Source organism: Lampetra fluviatilis, chromosome 49 (assembly GCF_964198595.1).
Source record: "Lampetra fluviatilis chromosome 49, kcLamFluv1.1, whole genome shotgun sequence".
NCBI lineage: Eukaryota > Metazoa > Chordata > Hyperoartia > Petromyzontiformes > Petromyzontidae > Lampetra > Lampetra fluviatilis.
In genome coordinates this window covers 5916647-5942454 of record NC_136323.1, presented here as the reverse complement: position 1 = coordinate 5942454, position 25808 = coordinate 5916647, and the positions used below count along the sequence as shown (strand labels likewise).

The 25808-nt window shown below is 44.9% G+C and overlaps 1 protein-coding gene across 3 annotated transcripts in view; it reads left to right on the top strand.

Moving 5' to 3' along the window:
• LOC144948497 (astrotactin-2-like) overlaps positions 1-25808 on the top strand; it is a 469552-nt gene that overhangs the window by 363359 nt on the left and 80385 nt on the right. For all 3 annotated transcript variants that reach the window (XM_078878014.1, XM_078878013.1, XM_078878015.1), the window contains one exon: positions 14246-14370. In XM_078878014.1, the coding sequence (XP_078734140.1) occupies positions 14246-14370 (125 nt within the window). The remainder of the gene's footprint in view (positions 1-14245; positions 14371-25808) is intronic.

Sequence of the window (25808 nt, the reverse complement as noted above, 5' to 3'; positions counted from 1 at the left end):
TGTTCTTCCCCGACTTGTGGAAGCCCTTACATTTAAAGCTGTTTCCTAAGCCACTTAATGCAGGCCTGATTTATTCCTTGAGCTCATAAAAAATTATGGTAATCCAAAAGAAAAATGCTGGCCAGAGAAGAAAATTGCCTGAATGTGAAATCATTATTTAAAGAAAATGAAATGAAGATAAGTTTGAAGTAAAGGCTCACTTTTCTATTGAAGATTGTAAGAGAAAATATACATGAAAGACTGAGGATTTATTTACCCAAACGTTATTTTAATATTGTAGAAAATCCATTTAAGTAAAACATTCAATATAGCTATAGAGAGGTTACTTTCCAAAGCCGCATTGATCGTACTCTACATGTTTTACCCACTACAATTGATCAGAGTGGTGAATTATGGTCAATTAACCCCCATTACTGCAAAGCATGGGTAGGACTTCATCCAGAAGTATACTGAAAAAGGGCTGTAACTTAATTCAAATTTTCATGACTTACAATAAGTTAAATGACTAAAGCCACATTGTTATACGTGTAACCAGCAGTCTACAAGTCACTTGGATATGCTCCCACCTCACCTTCACTCCCCACCCATGTGCTACATTGCTGCATCGGAACTTCACGATGATGCTAACGACGATAACTAAAGCAACATGATAACTAAAAGTAACACTTCCATTGGCTGACGTGTCTTCAGGGTGTACCGTGTGCCTCGCAAATGACTGTCCGACGTTTCGCTCCATGCGCTGGGAGCTTTTTGAGGAATATTCAGGAATTATCTTTCCTCGAGAAGCTTCCCCAGCACGTGGAATGAAAAACGCCATGGTGAACAATCGCACGGCGCAACCCGAAAACACAGCCGTGCAGCACAACAGCGCAAAAAACTATGCAGTAGTAGCATGGAAAGGCTCGCATAGGACACAACATTTTTCTAAAAATACCAATTAATCGCAGAGATTTTTATATTTGTTGTCATTGCCACATCGGAGCGTACATTATACCCGACTACACTTGGCTGGGAGTTGAACATTTAATTATGCCTCAGCTGTTTGGTGGAAAAGGGGGCTTGCTAGTGAGACCCCCCTCAGGATTTGTGTCTGGCTCCGATGTCATCAGTTGGCCCTTGCACTTGAGAATTGAACTAGCCCGGGCTTGTCTGGGAAGGCCTCTCCCATGGGCTTAGCTTCACATGAACGTTCCTTTCCCTTACCCTTTCATGTTACCCTCCTGTCTGCCTAGATCACAGCTGGAGGACGCTACAATTATACAAATGCACACCGGTTCACTGGGCAAATGTTTTTTCGGGTTCTGTTTGCTTCCGGAGAGTGGTGTTGTAAAACATACATAAATTATGTATGAAGCAAATTTTCATTGATACGTAATATAGAAATAAAATGAAGATGTAAGGAAGACCTCGGTGATGGAATGAACAATAATGGAAATATTTGAGAAATGGAGACTTCTATGGTCGAGTTTATGGATACGTTCGGGATATAAAACGTCACATTTTTGTACTTTTAAGAACAATTTTTGATATCTTTTTTCGGATCTTCAAATCATTAAAATTTCGTACGAATGTAGGAGAAATAGTGGTGCAACATGACACCACTTTTGGTGGGAAAAGTGCCGAATTGATATCATATTTAGTAAAGTCACTTCTTGTTTTTCGGGTCAGTCTGAAACCACACATTCGGAATGTCTTGACATTCTGAATTTAGGCCTGACTTTCAGATGAATCCACATCCCTATGATTGGCACAAGACAAGAATGCCACCAAATCCTGCACAAGCAATGGCAACACACGTTTGGGCCACTTCTCCGCCTTTCAAGCTACTTGAACCAATTCTTAAAATGATGGGTTTTTTTAAAGAAATCACGTTTTTTTTTCTTCACATATGAGCGTAATGATCACGGAGGGTGTAAGAGAGGAAACATGATTGATCGATGGAGTGGAGTTCAGTTTAAATGTGCAATTGTATTGAGGGACTGGATTGTTGTTGTCTTGTTGTGGTCTGGGATTGTTTTTGTTGTTGTTTTGCTGCCTTGCCAAAGCTTGGTAATTGGTGTACTTATGCAATTTGAACTTATACACTTTTTCTATGTTACGTTTTTATTTTTTGCGATTTGCTTTTCTTTCCCATACTTTGCACTGCGATTGTGTTGTTGTTATTTTAAACCTTCTGACGTGCCACCTTACTGGACATCTGTGAGAATAAGAAGAAGAAAAAAAGCTTCATAGCTCATCGGATTTCTCCAGGATAAATCAAGATCCTGATTCGGAAGGGGGTAGCACTTAGAACGGAGAGGAAGGTGTCCGTAAGCATCGGCAGCAGATGGGATGTGATAATGACGATGGCCACGAGTGGAAGACTCCCATCGCTACTGCCATTGCCGGAAGTTTCTTGACCCAGAGGCCTGTGTACGGGGCGGCTGGATGGGAAATAATAGGAATGTGGCAGACTGAGCTTCCGCTCATTTACCAAAGCTGCAATTATATTCTCTTAACATCCACATTCTCTTGTGGGTGGAATGATTCATTTATAAATATTGTGGATTCATGATAAGTGCATTTAATCGCTTAAAAGATGTCATGTTTTTTTATTAATTCGCGTGTGTTATATGTTCATGGATTCGCTGCAATGCTGCAGCCACTGGAGGTGCTGCCGTTCATTGGAATAATTGATTCCGTAATTACATTGAGACTGAATCTTGACAAATGCAATCAATCGTCTGGGGAAGGGGAATCGTTCTAGCCCTGTTAGCGCTGTGATGCCACTCTCCGGTTCAATTTCTCCACCCACTTAGGTCCGCCTTTCCAATGTCTGCCCCGAGCTGTCTCCAAGGGCCACGCTACACTCAGGAAATTTTCGGGCAATCGTTGATAGCGGTCTTCTACTGGCGACAGGTTGCCGCACCCTTTTCGCCCGTAATTTTTTTGTTAATAACAAATAAATATCCGATGTGCTTTTTTTTCGATCGCCCAGCTTGTTGAAAGTAAGTTTCCGAAGTTCCTCTCCGAAAACGTCGGACATTCTGCCGGACGACGCACGCGGTACGACCTGAAAACGCGTCGGTTAGAGCCGTATACGGCGCAACTGCGAAAGCATACGCGGTGAAAAGGAGTGGCTCAAACGTGGACGAAGGTGATTGCTGCTGCCCCTGATGCTCAACGTTTGGCCGGCCATCGAACAAAGACGGGTCACCACACCGCGTGCTTTCAGACGCGCTTCTGCAGCCATCTTGAACCGCTCTTCCTTCTGGCATTAGGAAGCCACTGGAACTGTGCACTTTTAAAGAATCGAGATGGAAAACTCATTTCTTGAGAACTGTTTTTTGTGTTTCGTTTGTTGTCCTTTACCCGCACCTCCGATAAGCACGGTTGGCTATGTACGGTGCAAGAGAAGGTGTGCGAGGCGAGGTTTGTCACTTTCAGAGTAAAGCTTCCCAACTCATAATAGAGTCTTTTTGGGTTAGATCGTGTAAATATATAAATGTGTCGTTAAACCCGCCACCACCCGACAGCCAACTAGTAAGGTTTGTCAAGTAAACAGAACGTGCCAATTCGTCACTAGTACAGTACACCGGTGTGTTGGAGAGCAAAGCAACAACATTTACAATCTGAATACGACGTTTCGCAAATGATTACAACTAGCCTGCTGAAGCTAGTTGTAATTACGTATTTTAAAGCTCACATTTGGTGAAACGTTGTGCTCAGATTGTAAATGTTGTGGCTTTGCTCTCCAACACACCGTTGTGCTGTACTAGTAACGAATTGGCCACGTTCTCTTTACGTGAGAACCCTTACTAGTTGGCTGTGTCGGGTGGTAGCGGGTTTCAACGACACATTTATATATTTACACGATCTAACCCAAAAAAACCTGTATTGTGGATGACATTGGTCGCGAAAGCCTACATGTTAAACATACATAAATTAAATAACAGAGGTGACGTGAATCAATTCTCACAATTTCTATCAGTCGCGTGAAACAATGCTGACTCTTGAGTTGGTGGCCTGTGAGCGTTATGCGCTTAGTGCGGTGATAGCACGTGACTTGCAACCCAGCGGTGGTGGCAATTGCCCGCGCTTAGCTGCGTGTAATCCAGCACTGTGGAGGTAGTGATGGTCGGTGGATCGCACGCGAATATTGTGGTTACTCCCTTCCCGTGGGCATTGATGAGGTACTATAGCCTGGCTCGCCAGGAGAATGCGGTGTAGCAAAGGGCAGACGAATTTCATTCGTCCAATCTGCATGGTATAGAGCGTTGCCTCTTCGCGCCTCACGGGTTTTCTCCAGGTGCTCTGGTTCTTCTCGCATGTCAACGCGGACTCATTGTCTGCACATATCGTCGTGTAATAATACTAATAGTTCAATTTGTAACGCGCGCAAATTTGCAGACGTAGTGGCCGCAACTCAGAGACGCGGAGCCGAGCTCAGAGTCGCTCGAAAGCATGATTGTAGAGGTGAGTTTTTAAGTCTCTCTTGAAGGAGGCGATTGAGGTGATGCTGCGAATGTGCAGAGGGATATCGTTCCAGACTGTTGGGGCTGCCACCGAGAAGCGGCGCATAGACGTGACCATCCTGGATCTTGGTATCAAGAGGAGGTCGTGAGTTGCGCTGCACAGGCATCTGCCGTGTGCCGAGCTGCAAGTTGTCAATAATGAAGAAAGGTACGGCGGGCAGGCGGATATGAAGGCATTGTGGCAGAGGCAGGCGGTCTTGTAAGTGACCCTACTGGCGAATATATGCAGCTCCAAGTCTGCGGCTTGTGCAGCATTCTGAGATGCTGTACGCATGGATGATGCTGTATAAAATCACATTGTTATTGCGCAAGGCACGATGGTAGAACACATCTAGGCGGTGTTTGCTTTGTTGCGAAGGTGTTCACTTCTGGGTACCTTTGTAAAGAAACGTACATAATCTGTGATTCCGGATGATGCGCTGTCCTCCTAAGAATCGACATTTTGGGCATTTTCGGTCATTACATATTAAAGTCATTTTATATGCATTTTAAAGTACCGTTTTTTTCAAAATTGCATTTCAGTTTCACAGATTTGTGTATTTCCACATTCAGTATACACACACGCGGGATGACGCCATGGTGTAATGGTCAATGCACAGGACTTGCAATCCAGAGGTCGCCGGACTGATTCGATCTTCCGGCGCTTGAATCCTCCCCCAATGCCTCTGGCCAGCCCAGCAGGAGCACAGATCGGTACAACCACAGTCGAATGACAGGTTGCATGTGGTGTGGGTCAAATGTGGGTACTCCCGCTCCTTCTAAGATCACAGCACGGCATGGGAGAGTAGGCCAAATACCATCTAGAGCTCCCTCTATGGGAGGGCTTTCCACCAGCAGTGGCTTGAACGAGAAATTGCAGGGCTGAACCTTTGACACGTACATGTACACACACATGCACATGGACGCACATTTGAGCTTTAAAATACGTGTATAAAATGTATAAAAGAACGTGACACTTTTTACTTCTATATTTTGCACACACAAACGCATATTTCCATAATATATTGCGACTTATATACACAAACGCACACAAATAAAAATGCAAGCTTACTATAATTCACAACCGCTGTCCCTCTTAGCTTGCAGACGCACAGTAATTCAGTGGAGATATGTGTCAGCTTATTTTTCCAATTTAAAAAATCAGCATAAATCAGTATTTATTGCTCCAAGTTGTTTTAGTGGTTGCATTTTAATTGCAATGAAAAGCCATTGCTCGTTTTCTAGTGGGGGGGGGGGGGGGAAGAATTATACGAAACGCATCGTAATATTCGGCGCAAAGAAAGTAAATTCCTGAGATTAATTTCTCGTCTCGCCTCTGTGCGGCTGGGATGTGTGCTCGGGCTCAAGAAAACAAACGTGATCTTTCCAGCCGCTCGTAAGCCTTGCTGACTTTCAATTTGTGGCATTTCAATCCGTCTCCTGCAAGTCGTTGTTGGCTGCAAGTCCCAGATGGAATTGGAGGTCTATTTTCTTCCTTAACCTTTTTGTTTATGACCAGCCAATGGCCCGCGGAGGCACGGGCAAGCATCTCTTTTGCAAATGGGGGTGCGGGGACAGAGGGGGGGGGGGGGGCGGAGTGGGTCCGACAAGCATTGTGGACATTCAAAATTCAGCGCCGCCTGCAGATTTAAGAAAATACGCTCGGTCAACGGACCACCGGTTCGTCTGCCGAAGTCACGGCTCTGCGATGTCCCAGGCTACGATGGGGAACCGTTGAACGTGCACGTCCAAGTACCCGTCGCGCAGCCTCGCCGTGCGTGCTCTTATTTGTTCGTGCACTCACTTTGACCGGACATGCCATTGCAGTCATCGAAGGCAGGAGCTGTCGTGGGTGCGATGTTTGAGCATGATGTTGGGCACGCTGGGGTCCAGAGATCACCCGGTTGGATTTCGTTCCCCGGAGTGGCAGTCGAAACACTGGTGCCAAGTTTATTCAATGTCCCCCCCACCACCCACTCCACACCACCTCTGTCCGCCCAGCAGTATAAATGGGCTCACTACAGTTAAGTCGATCGCCAAGTTGCTTGTGGTTGGGGGTAAAGTGAGGGTACACCCCGTATCCCCCCCCCCCTACACACGTCTCGTCAATGTGGAAGAGTAGACCAAGGACCTTCTCGGGTTCGTTTCAGTGGAGGCCCTTCTGCCATCATTAGAATGAGCAAGAAATTTGCAGGGCTGCACCTTTACCATAATTATTATTTAATTAAATGCATAAAATTGCCTCTCTCCTCCCTCCACCAAAACATTTAGCAATTTCTCTTTGAGCATCGAGTATAGCTAATGGACTGTATGCTGACTCTGAGATGTGGTGAATTGTCTCGGTTATTTAGAATGTTACTCGAGCATTAAGCTATTACATTAAATAGGCCACTGTAGACATTCGTTTAAAGCCCGCTCTCTCCGATGCAGAAGCTGTATTACACTTTCCCCATGTGCACATAAAATAAAAAATAAAAAAATCCCTAATAAATGACTGCTGAGTTAGAGTGATCCTGCAAAGCTCAGCTGCAGACTCCTTTCCACCCAAAGGACTTCGCGCATCCACACACGCACGCACACGAACACACGCTCGTACGCATTTGCAGGTGCACCAGCCGGCCTCTGGAGAGAAATCCTGCCATCTGTTTCGTGTGATTCTCCGTGGCATCGAGCGAGACCAACTGCAGTCTTTGTTCTGCTTGCCTGCCTTCCTTAACCCGTTCGCATTTGGCCCAGACGTCACTTCCATGCCTCACTGCCTGCCTGTGTGTAAAAAAGAAATAATCCCTTGCACAATTAAGGATGAAAATAAAGTGGAAAACATCACTGTTATTCCTGCTATTTAGACAATTTTTTGTCCTTTTAGGTGTTTATATGTGTTTAAATAGTTTTATTTTTCGGTAAGTTTATCAACTGGACCCTATCAGTGAATGAATGTTTGTTAAACTTATTTCGCATCACACGTAGCCAACCGAGCTAATCAAAGTTGCAGAGGCTTTACGCTAAGTTGTGTGTCTATGTAGTGGGGAGTTATGGTGGTGTTGTAGTTAGCACAGTGACCCAATCAGTTGAATTCCCAGCCACGGCTAACCTCTGCTTCCGAGTGATATATCAGCCGGTACATTGACTCTCCTAGGTCTACTCAGCCTTAATTGAGTGTGCAATGTAAACATAAGCACTGGGGAGATAAAGGCAGTCGGGCATGGTATTGGCTATACCGACCCTCTCATGCACCATCCTGGCCTTAATAGGTGCTGTCTAACAGCACGTGGCTATTTATTTGTGCGCATGCGTGGTGGCTGCATAATATACGCGATGATTCAATTAATCAAATTATTTGGTAATTCCACTATTGCAGCGATGTGCAAGCACAAATAACAAAACAATACTCAACTCGTTTGTCAATAACACTGCCTGAAAAGGAATAGTATCCAATTCGGCAATGGTTTGAGTAATGGTCCTTCTTCATAGAACACAGAGAGGGCAGAGAGGTAGTGCACATGAGTTAAACTCTTATCCAGCTGAAGAAGGGCCATTGTCAAAACATTTCACCAATGATATAATTTTCTTTTTAAGGCCACAGTGTTATGAAGGAATGTATTGAGTTTTTGCCTCTACTACTATGACAGAAGCCCTTGCTGAGTTAAGTTGGCGAGCCAACAAAAAAGGTTGCTCTCATTTTTCCACGACGTGGAAAGACAAAGATCCCCATATAGCCTTTAACAGACTGTTGGGGCAAGTGCCGTTGGTGAGCACCTATGAAAGCTGGCATGGCGCACGAGAGGATGGGTGGCTAAAACCACGCCCAGCCGCCTTTGTCTCCCCAGTGGCGATGTTTACACACTGCACTAAATACTCATTTGAGGCTGAGTCGACCTAGGGGAGGCCCAGAACTGGTTGAGATAATCACTGGTGGTGGCCTTGAGCAGGTGTCGAATTCGGTCCACCGGGTTCGTAGCGCAGTGCGCTAACCACTGCGCCACCGCTCTCCATAATAATATCCACACAGACTGACACTTAATGGTGATGATGTCCCCACTGCATCCGTGCCACGACGCTTAACACCTCGTGAACCCCTGCGCATTTAATTTCAGGACGTGTTAAAATGTGCAAGCATTATTTCTTTTACGTGTGTTTATAAATACCCGGTGTAATATTTACGAGTGCCGCCAAATGTTTGCGAATTTCTCACGTGCAAATAATTCACACATTTGTTGTTTTCATTATTTTATTCCTGCTAAAAGAAGTTAATTAGCTCTGATGCGAGCGGTAGTCGTGTCTATTGAATATACGTTGTATCCCACGAGGTTATTAGAGCGCAAACATGGTGCATTAATTTTTTTTACCTTTCGTTGGCAATTATTTATTTTAGTTCTGCACCTGCAGATTTGAAATGTTTTGACTCCCCCTGTATATTTGTACAGATTGTACACCCATATTGTGCTTCAAACACATGTACTTGCACAGCATCATCATATCTATATAATAAGCCACATCTTTACTGTGCCATGTGTGTGTGTGCAATGTGGCTCAGAGGTGAGTCAGTACCGCTGATGATCCTGGGTTTGAATCCAGGTATCAGACTGATTGTTAAAATTAAACAACATTTTCGGTGCTGCTGCGTTGGCAGTGGTGCACAGGCACACATAACAAAAACCAACCCAACATGCTTTCCACTAAGGCTGGCAAATGTGAAGCCTCTCCTCCTTTGTGCTGGTAAGAAGGGTCATTGCCCAACACGTCACTTTATTAATATATTATTATTATTTGGGTTTTTTCGGTAAAGTCAGTTAGATAAAAAAAAATTGTAAAATGAAAACAAATAAAATCAATTAAAATGAAAAAAAAAATACATTTATTTGTTTTCATTTTAATTTATTATATTTTTTACCTACGTGACTTTACCGAAAAAAAACAAAGAGTATGGATCCTTGCAGTCACGAAAACTTCAAATCTAGGATTACATTATTATTGTTATATAAATATATTGAAGGTCACGGTGTTATTGACGAACGCGAGTCGTTCCGTTAAGTTGCGTTGGACGGGAATTTGTTTTTGCGGAGCACGTGCCATATACGTCCAACTCAAATTTGCAGGGCTTTCTCGGGCCACCCTTTTATTGCGTGCCTCCTTTATGGAGATCATCGCCGATGGGTTTAAAGAAGAAAATGAACGGGGGAGGGAAACAAATGCTTGTATCGTTTTTCTAATCATCATGGCCATTTGAAGGTCCAGAGAGTTGCAGGATGAAAGCTGTATTAATTGACCTTCTAGCTAATCTGTTATTTTGCTGCTTCTAAGCTCGTTATTTTCAGCGGCAGAAGTAAGATTATGGTTGGCCTTTTGTTGCATATTTAATCATTTAACTGGTGTATTGCAGCACTGCCTTGTCGAAGGGGTTGGGGAACGGAAACCTTAATAACTGAATAAATAGATGTTCTGGGAAATTAATACATATGTATGGACACAATTTGAAATATAATGACACTAAATAATTATTAGCATTTACCTATTGTCAGACAAGCCGATAAAATCCACATCTCTCTAATGTCCTTTGTTACCCGACAGTAATGGAATATAGACTTAACGGTTTAGTTTAAATAAAGCCTGCAAATAGATGCAGAAACAAGCAGTTTAATGAATGTTCAGTGCTTAAATATTTATTTAAAGTAATCATATCTGTTAAGTGAAAATGTAATTTTAATCGCTAACTCAATCAGCTTAATAATCGGCTGCATAGGCTTCGGGGTAGCGGTGACCTTTGTGTAATAATGCAAATACAAAGCTCATTAAAAGCCATATTTTTACATAAACACGCTGATAATTCCAATGTGGGCACAGCAATTCAAGCACTGACACCAAATATACTACCGTATTCCCAAGATTATGATGCACTCCCCCCCCCACCCCCATGTGTCTTTTTAAACCAAAAGTTTTGGGTGTGTATTAAAATCAGGTGAGTGTGTGTGTGTTATTGTGTATGTGGGGAGCGGTAATGTAGCGGTTAGCACGCAGCGCTATGAAGCTGGAGACAGGTTCGATTCCCGTTCACGGCCAGCACCGGTGACGATTATCTGAACCCGGTCCTGGGCCTCCCCTAGGTCGACTCAGCCTCAAATGAGTACCTGGTACGATGTGTAAATATCGCGGCAGGAGAGACAAAGGCGACCGGGCATGGTTTTGGCCACCCACCCCCTCGTGTGCCGTGCCAGCCTTCATAGGTGCTCGCTAACAGCACTTGCCCGAACAGCGTGTAGGCTCTACCGGGGGATCTTCGTCTTTGTGGCCAGAGCACCGGCCTTCATAGGTTCTACTCGTTAACAGCACTTGCCCTGGAAATGTGAGCAGGCTATACGGGGGATTCTAGATTTGAAGCTTTCGTGACTGCAAGGATTCATATTCTTAGGTTTTTTCGGTAAAGTCATGTAGGTAAAAAATTTTAATTAATAAAAGTAAAATAAAAATCACGACGCCGTGATTTATTTATTTATTTTACTTTTATTAATTTAATTTTTTTTCCTACGTGACTTTACCGAAATAACCTAAGAATATACGGGGGATCTTTGTCTTTGCTGCCATGTTTGTGGGGAACGGTAGTGTACCGGGTAAGCGCACCGCTCTACGAACCCCGCGACCTAGAGTTTGATTCCCACTCACGGCCAACATCAGTAATGAATATCTGAACCGGTCCTGGGTCTCCCCGAGGTCGACTCAACCTAAAAATAAGTACCCTGTGCGTGGTGTAAATATCGCTACTGCAGAGACGAAAGGTGGTAAGCTTGTGGTGCTGACAATCCACCCTCCTTGTGTGCCAGATCAGCTTCACAGGCTCCACTCGCCAACAGCACTTGCCCCAAAAGTCTGTTTAGGCTATGTGGGGCATCTGCGTCTTTGTGATCATTATTTGTAGACGTTTATCGACCCTGGGCAAGGTTTTGCATAATTTCAGCCGGAACAGTGCGGACCGCCGCTCCGGGATTTATTTGGGCACGCCCACATCCGTCGTTGCCTCGTACATGTAGTCCATCCAATTGTTTGGTTCTTCAATAAACCTGTTCATATGATGAATGCAATATGGGGGTACAATAATAATAATAAAGGATTGTTGTGGATAGGGGGTTACCTTGTACTCGTGCGGAAGTGGATTATGCCAATAATCCCCCCCCCCCCCGTTACGCTAAAAGCAGCCTCACATCGTTCTTTAAGATATCGAGCAAGAAGTTAAATCCCGGTCTTACTTTCCTAAAGGAGCACCTTACAATTCGGTGATTACAGTAGACGGTTCTGTAGAGTTCATGCAAATTAACTGTTGTGTTGTTTTTTATAGTTGTTGTATTGCTATGACTACTGCTACCATCGCTGTCGCAGCAAGCCTCCTCTTTGCCCTCAGGCACGACACAATGTGGTGTCTTGGTTGGTGTTGAGGGCGAACGGGCGGTGGGGTGGGTTAGCCGTGTGCGAGGTGAGGTTTGTCACTTTCAGGGTAAAGCTTCCCAACTCATAATAGCGGCTTTTTGGGTTAGATCGCGTAAATGTATAAATGTGTCGTTAAACCCACCACCACCCGACACGGCCAACTAGTAAGGGTTGGCACGTCAACAGAACGTGGCCAATTCGTCACTAGTACAGCACACATTTACATGTTGTGGCTTGGATCTCCAACACACCAGTGATGCTGTACTAGTGACGAATTGGGCACGTTCTGTTTACGTGACGACCCTTACTAGTTGGCTGTGTCGGGTGGTGGCGGGTTTTAACGACACATTTATACATTTACGCGCTCTAACCCAAAACATAACTATATTATGCATGATATTGGTCGCGAAAGCCTACCACGTGTTAAGCGTCCCAACTCGTTTATTTAACACTGACGTTGCCGTCGAGACTCGCAGGAAGAGTGGACACATTTGTTTTTTTTTGCTGGTTTCAAAACAACAGCGCAATGATAAAGGGCTCCGTTTATACCTTAAAATGAACGCCTCTCCTGGGAGCATGGCCTGATGTGATGTCCAACAGCTGAACAGCAATTAGACTTTTGCGACGCTGGCAGTGTTCGACGGAATGCGATTACCAACTGATAACGAAGGCTAATAAACTGATTAATGGCCATTGCGTACTCTCGGTTTCATACAAAGATTTAACGATTCACCCAGTAAAATAGGTGCTGACCCTCGCAACACATGCAGTGAATTGCCCGTCTAAGAATATATTTTTTCTCATTCGTTTTTTTTTTTAAGATCCGCTACGGTAGATTCCCGCACCTAAGATTAGCACGGTTGCCTACATACGGTGCGAGGGAAATTCAACATTCATGCATTGCAGAGCTGTAATGACTTTGTTACCCCCGTGATTCGATGAATCCTCACCGTTTAGGGTCATGATTCAATGCAAGCCAAGCTGGGACAATTCGTCGATTAAGTCAATCAGTCGAATACAAATGCAATCGACTTAAAAGGTAATCGACTTTGTCGATTGACTCATTCATGCCCGTTTAAAATTGGCGGTCGAAACGAGCCTAGTGATGCCGATTAAATCACTAGGCTCTGCCCATCACCTCCCGTCCAGCGGCACACGTGGGAACAGAGGTGAGACTTTTTTCAGCTCTTTTCACGTCTTTTGATTATCGAGTAATATAATATTATATGGAGAGTAATCAATTACGTAAATAATTGGTTAGTCCAGCTCTATATTCCAGAATATTTACTTTTTGAAGAATGGTAAGTGATCGCAGTCACAACTCATGGCTAAAGAGGATCAAGCGACCCCAATGTACACAATGCAATAATAAAAATGCAATTTGTAACGCATGCAATCATTTGCAGGCACAAATGACCATGACCCTGAGGCGCAAAGCCAAACTCAGTGTCGCTGGAAAGCCAGGCGAGTGTCTCTTAGAAGTCAGTGTAAATTGAATGCTGCTGCGAATGTGCAGCAGCGGTCCTCCGTGTGGAGAGGAAGAGGAGGTTGTAAGTCACGCTTTGGAGAGTTTTCCTGTGAGCAGCAGAGAGAGGTGCGGTGGATGACTGAAAGTAGAGGCGCAGTGGCACAGGCAGCAGTTGATCTTGTAGCCGGCCCTGCTGGTGATGGTGGTTAGCGAGTGGAGGAGGGAGTGGAGGCAGGAGATGATGTAGCTGACCCTGCTGGTGATGGTGGGAAGCGAGTGGAGGAGGGAGTGGAGGCAGGAGATCTTGTAGCTGACCCTGCAGGTGATGGTGGTTAGCGAGTGGAGGAGGGAGTGGAGGCAGGAGATCTTGTAGCTGGTCCTGCTGGTGATGGTGGTTAGCGAGTGGAGGAGGGAGTGGAGGCAGGAGATGATGTAGCTGACCCTGCTGGTGATGGTGGGAAGCGAGTGGAGGAGGGAGTGGAGGCAGGAGATCTTGTAGCTGACCCTGCAGGTGATGGTGGTTAGCGAGTGGAGGAGGGAGTGGAGGCAGGAGATCTTGTAGCTGACCCTGCAGGTGATGGTGGGAAGCGAGTGGAGGAGGGAGTGGAGGCAGGAGATCTTGTAGCTGCCCTGCTGGTGATGGTGGGAAGCCAGTGGAGGAGGGAGTGGAGGCAGGAGATAAGGGGATCTATAGCCGAGGGTGACTTGAGCGAGATGGTTCGGCAACTGTTGGAGTTTCTTTTGAGATTACTGTTGGTGTAAATGGTCAAAACGGACGGTGGAGTCCAGAGTGACACCCGTGGTAATATTTACCTGCTCGTTGTCTATCCACTGTCCCCACCCCCACCGCTGTCCCCTTTCCTTTCAGGGAGAACAACTTCATGAAGGATTTCCCGCAGCTTGCCGACGGACTCGAGGTGATGCCTTTGCCGCCCGACCAGCAGTGCCAGGCTCACCTGTCTGACCCCAGCCCTGCCCTGCAACAGCTTAATGGTAATGCCATTACACGTGCTAAATTGACTCACCAACTCTTAATTATATAGTCATTGTAATGAATACGGTGGCCTAGCGTGGGTGGCATGGGGTCCTGGTGCATGGAATGAAATGGGGGCAGCCTCTGTGCTGATCATTGCCCCCCCCTCCTGCGTTTCCCTGTGCCTTGCCCCCCCTCCGCCATATGGAGCCCAGTGCGTTGCATTGCCCGCAAACTCGATAGCTACTCAATAGTTAAGACCGAACGTCATCAGTCGCTTTATCAGTTGTATGCCTTTAGCCATGAATGACTAGAGCAGCGGTTTCTTCTCTTGCCGTGACACACAAGTAAAGTAGACGTACAGTAATTAGGGCAGTTAAATTTATTTTGGTCAAATTATATTTGAGCCCGAGGAATGCATCGTGGGGCGCATTCTGCTTTGCCCTCGTAAGAACAAAATGTGCCAGCAACATTTTAAAATGTAACCTTCAATATAAATTAGTTTATTTAGTCACATTAAGTTTTGTTTTATAGTTTTGTCTGTTACCCAATAGCTACTATTAGGTATGCCAATGAAAAAAAACTGTCAATCAGAATTTTTTTTTACAAAAAAATTATCATTGGGCCCCATTGTGTAAAGTGGCGTCTCTAACCATTATCATTCACCGTGTCTCTGCGGCCTCTGTATATTGTATGTGCTGCAGAGAGGGGCCCTTGTCTCAGACATCCTCTGTTGTGCATTTGTCCTTTGAAAGCCACATTGTTAGTGACGAATGGGTTGAGTTTTTTCGGTTAAAGTACAAGTTAGAGCAACGGGGGGAGAAAAGGAGAAAAAAACCGCAAAGTTGGTGACAACTCGCATCAGAGAGTTTGAAACAATCGCTCAACTCAACAACTCAAATATGAAAGCATGCTGGTTAAACACCTCCCCAGCACCGGGGCCTGACTGCTCGTGTCAGAGCAATGAGTCAATCGGAAATGAGTTCTACTTCCGCGCGTTAATACCGGCAAGAGTGAGCGATCGGTGGCCAGAGAGCACTCGACGCTCAATAAGAACAGCATGGCCCGGGAGGCTGTTTAGAAGCTATAACTATTGGTCGAACACAATACCGCCAGATTGAATGCGAGGAACACCCACTCACAGTACACAACATTAAGCTTCCCATATCAATATCTCAATATCACCTTTCTGCTTACCCATAAGTCTCCTTGTCAATTCAAGGTTCCATAAATTAACCCTACCCTTCACCTCCACCCCCCCCTTCACCCCCCCCCCTTACCCCCCACCTCACCCCCTTCCAATTGAAATCAGCTCAGCAGCCAAGTAAGTATAAATCAAGTGGCAGGAAAAATCAGACATTAAAGGGATAGTCAATTATATAATTGCTTGAATATTAACATTGCCTCTCTGACTAATAGGGTCGGAATAATTTGGGGTATCTAATAGACAATTCTTATAATTATCCACCAAAAGTCTCCCACTGAATAATAGGTAATAATGTCTATTGCTAATGATACTGCAAGGCCATTCATTATCCCAGGAAATCCAGACCAAGTCTCAGTACTCTCTTTCATGAGCGTTCTGCATTGGGTTGTTTGGCCATTTTTGTTAAATTTATGAATGGTTTGGCTTCACGTGGGAAAAATCCACACTGCCTGAAGAAAACCCACCATGCATGTCATAGGAGACACTGAACCCTGTAAACGCCTGAGCACATCGCAGCTGTATGCCCAAAACAGCTAGCAAGCCTTGGTGGCCACCAGCCATCCAAATACTTACCCAGGTTAAAAGCTGCTTTGCTTCTGAGGTCTGACGAGATGTGGTACACGTCATGTGGCACCTGGCTTGGTATTTACATGTGTCATTTGGACAAGAGTTTGGACCTGGTATGCCCCTGGATGGCTGGCGCGTTGCCCCACTCGGAAATATCCCCTAAAACATCAGACTGTTGGCATTACATATTTTTTTCCCACCGATTTTATTCCAGTTGTGCTATCGATGTCATATCACGAGTAGAAGAAAAATCCATTCAGCTCTCCCACAGGGCAGTGCATTATTTTGTGTTAGAGAGCAGCCCATGGAAGTGGACATCACAGAGCTACCGTTGAGATTCCTTAAAGTGACCACTCGTCCACATGGTATAGGTCGGCACTTTCCCACCGACCCTGGATGTGAGAGTAATGGTTGTTGTATGGTGGCCAGAATTATATTTTAATTCTGAGATCTGGAATTTATCAAATTGAGTGCAGTACTAAATTTAATGTGATGATTGGGTTTTTTTTTATGCAGTCGATTGTGTTTGCGATGACATGTAGGCTTTCGCGACTAATATTTTTCATAATTGAGTCGTTTTGGGTTCGATCGTATAAATATGAATGTTGTTAAACCAGCCACGACCCGACACAGCCAATTAGTAAGGTTTTTGACGTACAAAAAAAGTGCCAATTTGTTGCTAGTTCAGCATACCAGTGTGTTGGAGAGCAAAGCTACAACATTTACAATCTGAGTAGAACGTTTCACCAAATGTGAGCTTTAAAATACGTAATTACAACTAGCTTCAGCAGGCTAGTTGTAATCATTGGCGAAACGTCGTATTGGCACTGTCCATAGCCAACCGTGCTAATCGGAGGTGCGGGTTAAGGAAAACAAATGAAACACAAAAACCAGTTATCAAGAAATTAGTTTTCCATCTCGATTCTTTAAAAGTGCATAGCTCCAGTGGCTTCCTAATACCAGAAGGAAGAGCGGTTCAAGATGGCCGTAAGAAGCACGTCTGAAAGCGCACGATGCAGTGACCCATCGTTGTTCGATGGTCGGCCAAACGTTGAGCATCAGGGGCAGCAGCAGTAAAGCCACAACATTTACAATTCGATTACCGTGACGTTTCACCGGTAATTACAACCAGCATCATCAGGCGACAGACAGAGTTGTCGTCATACTCAAAATGTAAATGTTGTTATGGATTTACTCTCCAAACGCACCGTTATGCTGAACTAGTAACGAATTGGCACGTTTTGTTTACTTGGAAAAACCCTACGAATTCGCTGTGTCGGGTGGTGGCAGGTTTAACGACGCATTTATATTTACGCGATCTAACCCAACAAAACGTCCGTGGTGGATCACTGCACTTGAGAACGCGGTTTAATTACAGCGGCCTTTCCTGGATCCGAGCGCAGGATCTGAGCACTGCCAGCTCTCTGTGCCCTCAACCTCTGAGCCACCCGGTCACCTCAAAGCAACTGACAATTCGACAGGGGTACATACTCTTAGGTTTTTTCGGTAAAGACACGTAGGTAAAAATAAATAATACAAGTTTAAATAATAGAAATACTAATAGAAATAAAATTTCTATTATTTTTACTTTTATTATTTATTTTTACCTACGTGACTTTACCGAAAAAACCTAAGAGTATGAATCCTTGCAGTCACGAAAGCTTCAAATCTAGAATTCAACAGGGGGGCCACCACGTACGATACTGCAATCTTGCAGCACCTCTGACCAACGTTTTGTAGGTCAGACTAAAAATAGTCAGTACCGTACTCATCGATTCCTGCGTGTTTCAGTTTGGTGAACATGCTTTCAGCAATTGGTCTTTAATTTTTTTTATAGCAACAAACAGTGTCAGATTTTAATTGATATAGAAGTGTGAACTTTTTTTTTTGTTTTACACTGAATGTTTTCCGGCCATGAACGAAGTACTTTTAAATGAAGAAAGTTCTTAAGTGGCATTGTACAACCCCAGGGCTTAACTCCTCGCACACTACAATTAAGCACGTCCAATACGAAAGCTTAACTCCTTGCACGCTATTTTAATGCATGTCCAAAGCTCTTTGTTGGGCATGGGTCACTGCGTAGAAATTATCTCATGCGTCGGACCCTCCTCTAAGGTGGGGGATATCTACGTGCCAAACACCAGCAAGACTTTGGCGCTTGCTCAACCCCACAAGAGGGAGCTCTAAACACAGGAGCCCTCTAAATGACATTTGACCGTCTCCTTCCACACTCACTCAGATGTCTTGGAAATGGTGGGGATATCCACGTTTTATCCTACCACGCGCGGCCTGCCGATCAACTTACCGTGGTGAAGCAATATTCTTGGTTCTTTCGGTAAAGTCACGCAGAAAGGAAATAATAAAATAATGAAAATAAAAGATAATAAGATAAAATTCTCACGACGTTTCGGCCACAACGCAAGTAGCCGTCCTCAGGTGAAGAATAGGGCTGTCGGGAAGGCAGCGTCCTAATGAACACTGCTTAGCTTGGCAGTGTATATTTGGGCTGGGTCGGAGGACGAGAGAGCCTTGAGTTTACATATCAGAGGAATTTAGCATATTGAAATACTAGCATAATGTGACTTTGAGACCCCCCACCACCTACACATTCCACAAGTAGTGACTAATCCCATATCTGCATTTGTCATCAATATGCTAAATTACTCTGTTATGTAAACTCCTTTGTCAAGGCTCTCTCCTCCTCCGATCCAGCTTAAAAATACATTGCCAGGCTTAGCAGTGTTCATTAGGACGCTGTCTTCCCAACAGCCCTGTTCTTCACCTGAGGACGGCTGCTTGCGTTGTGCCCGAAACGTCGTGAGAATTTTATCGTATTATGTTTTCTTTTTATTATTTTATAATTTCCCTTCTACGTGACTTTACTGAAAGAACCAAGAATATGAATCCATGCAGTCACGAAAGCTTTAAATCGAAATTGTGGTGAACCCATTTAGACTGCTGGGTGGACAGAGGTAGATTTTATGAACCTTGCCCATTGTCTCAACTGCCGTGCCAGAAGATCAAACCGACGACCTCCAGATTGCAAATTCAGTGTTCCAACCATTGCACCACGGCATTGTCCCCACACTGAAATTTAGCTGTTATTAATAGCACAAAAGTCTGATCTCTGCTGCAGATTTTATATTCTTCATTCTTGCCGCGCCGATGCAATTACCTTGCAGATTGACATTGTTTTGTTGACTGTTAGGCTGCACTCTCGTCCACAATACATTTTCATTGAAATTCCCGACCACATGAAGTGTGCACTAACATTAGCCTTTTTTCGTCCCGTGGGCCAATTTGAATTCACGGTTGTCTGTTAATGACTCTGCATGAACCACAGCAATTGTGGGTTGTCACTGCAAGGTTACGGTGGGATTACGGCTCATTGAGTGTCTTTTAATACTCCTCTGCGTTTGCACAAGCGTGGGCTCACACACTCTCGCACACAACTGTGCATTCATGCCAAGTAGTCTTGCCACGGACAGGGCGCTGCTATGATACACAAGTGCAACAAAAGGGCCGCGGTGATCGGTATGGACAGCTTTGCAAAATATTGTCGCATTGCGATTATTGTTGCTCGTTAAATTGAACAAAAAAAATTGCAGACAAAATATTATTAAATAATATAAATCAACGCGTTACATGTTAAATGCATAGCCATTATCCATCACATTAGTGATTGTGTTTTTCAAGTGAATGATGGCATGACGATTATACGACACCGTCATTTTCATAATTCATGTTGTTATTTGATTCTTGCATAACCAACAGAGTGTGCTTTATAAGCATCACATGATACCGTAATGATTAGAACGATTATTGGCAGACCTATGATGAGTCATCTGCAGATGAAGATCGTTTAAGTGATCTTTATTTGCATTTGGCAGTTCAGCAAATCACGTACAACATTGCAATACAATGGCAAAATTTCATAATAAAGTTATGAGAAACTGACATTGAGATGACCGTCATATCGTGAAATTAGAGATCGTATCTTATTGAGAAAAAAACATGCCAACCCTAGTAGCTATAGTAAACACAATCCCGTAAACCTCTCTTGTACTTCCAGAAACCCAGTTCGGAGACCTCAGATCCCAGATTTCGATATCAATACTGTACTTCTGAATGTGTGTTGGACTTCTTTCGCACCCCACATAGCCAACCATGCTAATTGGGGGTGCAGATGGAGCGTCGGGAGTTTATGTATTGTCGCCGGGGGGGAGGGGAAATGAGCATGGGATATTTTAAGGGGGATTTCTTTTTCCATATTAATATGATGCTCGCTTCTGAATAGAGACTGCCAATGTGACAGCTAAGCTAACTTGCACAGCCTTTCATTGTAAAAATCCCAGAAGGCGGCCAGATAAGATTCACGGATGAGCGAGAGAGAGATGCCTGCTTTGCATATTGAATTGAAGGTGCTAAATAACTCGCGTTTTGGAAAGAAAGGGGTGAATTGAGCGATCCGTCACCTTTACGGAATGAGTTAACCTACTCAGACATCAGGTTTAAAATTGCAACTGACAGAAATTTATCTTTAACGAGGTTGTATTAGGGAATCGTGAGAAAGGGGAGATGGGAGAGGAGAATAGGAGAACAGAGAACAGAAGAATGGCGTGGAATTGCAGGTAAACAAGCCTAAATCACCGAGGCCATCTCCTGCCCGGTATAGTTTAGCGCTTGGACGCGGCCAACGTGAGGTGTGGATTTCAATGTTTAACAAGTGGTGAGGTGTGGTGGTGGTGGTGGGGGGAGCAGGTGTTAGGAACGGGTGTTGGTGCAACACACGGAGAGGGATTTGTGCAGATCTTGGCAGCAATAAACAGTCCACAGGCACCGCCCTCGCGTTTCTCGGCGGGTCGCGCGCACACATGCTGCTGGGACACAGCGACGCTGCACACCTTATACAGAATATTGAGGGGTTTTCTTTTTTTTGGGATGGGGGGAGGGGGTCTAGATTTGCGTAAGTATAAATGTGCCGTTGAACCCACCGCCACCCGACACGGCCAATTAGTGAGGTTGGTCACGTCAACGAAACGAAGGCAAATAATAACGACGTCGGCACACCGTTGGTATTGGAGAGTAAAGCCACAACTCTTTGGTTCTTTCGGTAAAGTCACGTAGGTATAAAATAAATTAAATCACGACGTTTCGGGCGCAACACAAGCGTCCGTCATCAGGTGGGACAACCACAGCAAGAAATTGCCCTAACCCTAACCACAGCATGATATTGCCCTAACCCCAGCAAGAAATTGCCCTCACCCCAGCAAGAAATTGCCCTCACCCTAACCCTAACCCCAGCAAGAAATTGCCCTAAACCTAACCCTAACCCCAGCAAGAAATTGCCCTAACCCTAACCCTAACCACAGCATGATATTGTCCTAACCCTAACCCTAACCACAGCAAGAAATTGCCCTCACCCTAACTCTAACCCCAGCAATAAATTGCTATGGTTGTCCCACCTGATGACGGATGCTTGTGTTGCTCCCGAAACGTCATGATTTATTTTATTTTATACCTACGTCACTTTACCGAAAGAACCAAAGAGTATGGATCCCTGCAGTCACGAAAACTTCAAATCTGCATTAAAGCCATAACATTTACAATTTGACTACGACGTTTCGCCGGTGATTACAGCCAGCTTCATCAAGGCGATCTTGCCGGGGATTGTGAAGGAGTCTTCCTTCTCCTGGTCCCCTGATAGAAAGTCTACCCGTTAAACTGACTGTAAACCGTACAGCCTGGCGCTACCTTCTCTCCGAATGGAGAAACATTGGCTTTCTCCAAAGTAAAAAAAGACACGAGACATTGCGTGTTTTGCACGCAAACTGCACACCATGTGACGACACTGCCGTCGTGTATCGCTTGGCAGCCACTCAACGCCTGACCCCAGGGGGTCGCCGGTTCAACTCAATCTCTGACGACGCGGCAGTTGAAGCAATCGGGGGGGGGGGCGGGGGGGGAGAAAAAATGACTTTCTAAAACCCATCCTCACCGCCTTGGTGTGTACCGTGCAGTACAAATTACAAATGGGTGCGCTGCAAGCTTTAGTCGATGGGCAGGGCACGTGCGGTGGGGTAAACTTGTGGGTATTTACACCTGTGGTCTTATCTGCTAATTCGGCACCTTACCAACGAGTGTAGTTAAAGATGATCGCACTCTCAGGATGGTCTTTGGACAATAAAACTCTTTAACAATAATAATGATGAAGATCGCGAACAGCCACAAAGCACCGCCTCACTGTCCAAAACGGCGGAGAGAGTAATGTTTAACACTTGATTTGAAGCTTTCGTGACTGCAGGAATCCATGCTCTTTTGTTCTTTCGGTAAAGTCACGTGGGTATAAAATAAAATAAAGCACGACGTTTCGGGCGCAACACAAGCGTCCATCATCAGGTGGGAAAGCTACGCCCTTGAGCTACACCCATTTCAAACTTTTAAAAGCAGTCTGCCTCAGCAGCAGACCATGCTTTCCCACCTGATGATGGACGCTTGTGTTGCGCCCGAAACGTCGTGGTTTATTTTGTTTTATACCTACGTGACTTTACCGAAAGAACCAAAGAGTCATGTTTAACACGTAGGCTAATATCATCCATAATGCAGGGTTTTTTTGGGTTAGATCACGTAAATTTATAAATGAGTTGTTAAAACCCACCACCACCACCCGACACAGCCAACTAGTAAGTAGAGGAGTCCCTGTACGACCTTTAGGGGTCAAATGGAATTATTATTATTATTACGACCCAGGAAAATCGCACTGAATCTCATGAACTCGCTTTCAGGAGGGTCCTGCCAGTAGGTGGGAGGTGATTGTGATGTACAATCCCCAGTCGAGTACGCTAAGCGTCGCTGAGCGCGTTTTTCGCACAACGCGTTGTTCGGTGTCGCGTAGTTTTTCTACAAAGGGACAATTTTTGGCACATTATGGAACGCGCACCTTCACGGGGTAGCCTTCTGGGCGATCGGAGACGACCTACCTCCTTAAACTGCAAATGTACAGCCCTGCATTTGCTTGCTGCTCTAGAGAAAAAGCTCTAAATCGAGAGGGCCTTCAAATGGCGTTTGGCCTACTCTTCCACTCTGGCCAAGATGTCTTGGAGGAGGTGGGAGAACAAGTACTTTATCCGACGACAACCGACCTGCCGATCCACTAACTGGGGTTTACTTGACCTATTTTTTACTTCTGTGTACACAGAGGTGGGAGGATTCAACATCGTTGCCCCATTGTTTCAACTGATGATCCAGCCATCTCTAGGTGGGAAGTCCAGTGTGCTAACCATTACATCATGGCATCATCCTTAAGAGTTTTAAAATGAATGCCAAGTGAAATTAATTGTACTTTTTAATTGTCCATCGAACGCTTTATTTTTCGTACACTCACAAAGATAATACTGACAGGTCTGTTGCATTAAGCTGAGATGTTTACATTGTTGGCGTTTGTAATTGGAGAAAATTAAACACTAACAATTAGCAGTTTAATTCATAATGGCAGTGTGTTGGATTGTGTTACAAGCTGTCACGACGTGAAGATTAGAAGAGCGCGTCGTGGATATCAAGTGAACAATAAAGATCTGCGTGTTTTGGGAGACTATTACAAAACTGTCTTTAACAACGTTGATGGTGTAATTAAGTCTGAAAAGAGATATGCACAAATACAGTTCATTTCAGGCCGATTATCTTATTTATAGTAACTTACAGCCATGTGTCAATCGGTGCTGTGTCTGTCAAGGGGAATTTTATTGTTAGGAATTCACCGAAACTATGCACTTTCAAATTTAGATTTGAACCTCATTTCTTTGCAACTGCTTTTGGCGTTTGTCGTCCATCCCCCTCACCTCCAATTAGCACGGTTGGCTACGTACGGTGCGACAGAAGTTCTACATACATGCATTATCTAATGCCTGTGGAGAGCGGTGGGGCAATGGTTATCAACCTGTGCTTTGAAACTGGCCACATGAGTTCCATCCTTGGTCTCGACTGCCATCGGTGGCGAGTGCTCTCTGAACTGATCCTGGGCCACAACCCACACTGTCCGGCGTGGTGAAGTATGGTTAAACAAACCCGATGGCTGATCCGTCGTGTGGGGTAAGCCTTCATGCACCGGTGGGTTTGACGCTTTCTTTCGAGACTAATTTTGATCAGTTACGGAATGTTCCGGGAAAAAAAAAAACCAAGAGGACAGCGAGAGATGTATTGGCGAGAGCACACGACGACGGTGATGCTCGCGTTAAGCGAGAGCGTTCGTTGTGATTTGCAAATGCCGTGCAAAGCCACCGCGACCTAACGTCGGGCTTGCCCACGTCGGTTCGGAGACGATCGTCGAGTATTGCAAATTGACGACATGTTCCCTCGGGCGCGTTTCTTTGCGTCGCGCATTTCACGGAGCATTGCCGCCACCGGCGGCTCTCCCGGCAGGAGCGCGCGGTCGCGACGGACGCGGCGGTGGCTCGCTTTTGTGCGGTTTCGGCAAACTGGAATGAAATCATCTTTTTTGTTTGGGGGAACATCGCTCTCTGCCGTGAACAGTGCCTCGCTTAAGTACCTCCCCCCGACCCACCGACACAAACTACCGTGTGGCGCGCAGCTGCAACGAAAAATGTTCACACCTTGATGCAGCTAATTCGGCTGTGACGGTCCCACCTGATGACGGAGACTTGTGTTGCCTCCGAAACGTCGTGAATTTTATTTTGTTTTGTTTTATTTTACTTTCATTAATTTTAATGTTTTTACCTACGTGACTTTACCGAAAAAACCTGAGAATATAATGTTCACACCGACCAAGTGGCATAAACGCTTTACGTTTTCTCCCCCCACAGATTGCCAGCGCTCGTGCATAGGGCTTCACGCAAACCGGCTCGCAGATCGATGTCCGATGGCTCTCGTGTGATGCCTCCTGTCTGAGTAAAAAAAAAGTCACTTGGCACATTGATCCGACGTCAGTGCTCTGGCGTGCACGTCGATTCCCATGTGCTTGCCGATGACCAAATTGACCGAAACGGGGCCATAACCCGAGCGTCCGCAAGGTCTTCATTCTCCTCGGCAGTTGACCAATAAGCACCGTTGCTGCTTCACGTATTTATGGCTGCGCCTTGCCGAACTAAAAATTGTATCGCGCAGAAAATTGCGGTGCGTGCATGGGCCAAAAAGTGTATTCCTAATGGCACCACACAAAGTCCAACTGCTGGATTTTACGAGCATTTATAGACTCTGGCTTCATGTGGACAAACTGCGTGCTTCCAACTGTAGCAACTCTAATGCATGTGTATTTAATGTGTTAATAGGTTGAATGATGTTACTAGGCTTTGTATGCTCTCTAAACCACGTGTTCCTCTCCGAATGTAATTCCCTGCATGCACTTTTTCACATTTCCTTGATCACATTTCCGTTTTTGTTCTTTCTTCCCTCCACTACAACTATTGACCACGTTGTTTCTCGACCATACCGCAGGATTACATATCTCTTCTTTAGGCCCCCATTGGTTTGTTGTTTTTTTCATTCTCAACGTCGGCTTTCCAGAAGCACTCCACTCTGCTCTCATCCGCCTTTTCATTTCATCTTTGATATTGCTTCTTCAATAACTGCCTCAGGAACACATTCTTCAGTGTGTTTTTCCAATTATATCTCTCCAACAGATGTCTCCCAATTTGTTGCGCATGACCTTCGTTTTGCTCACATATATAC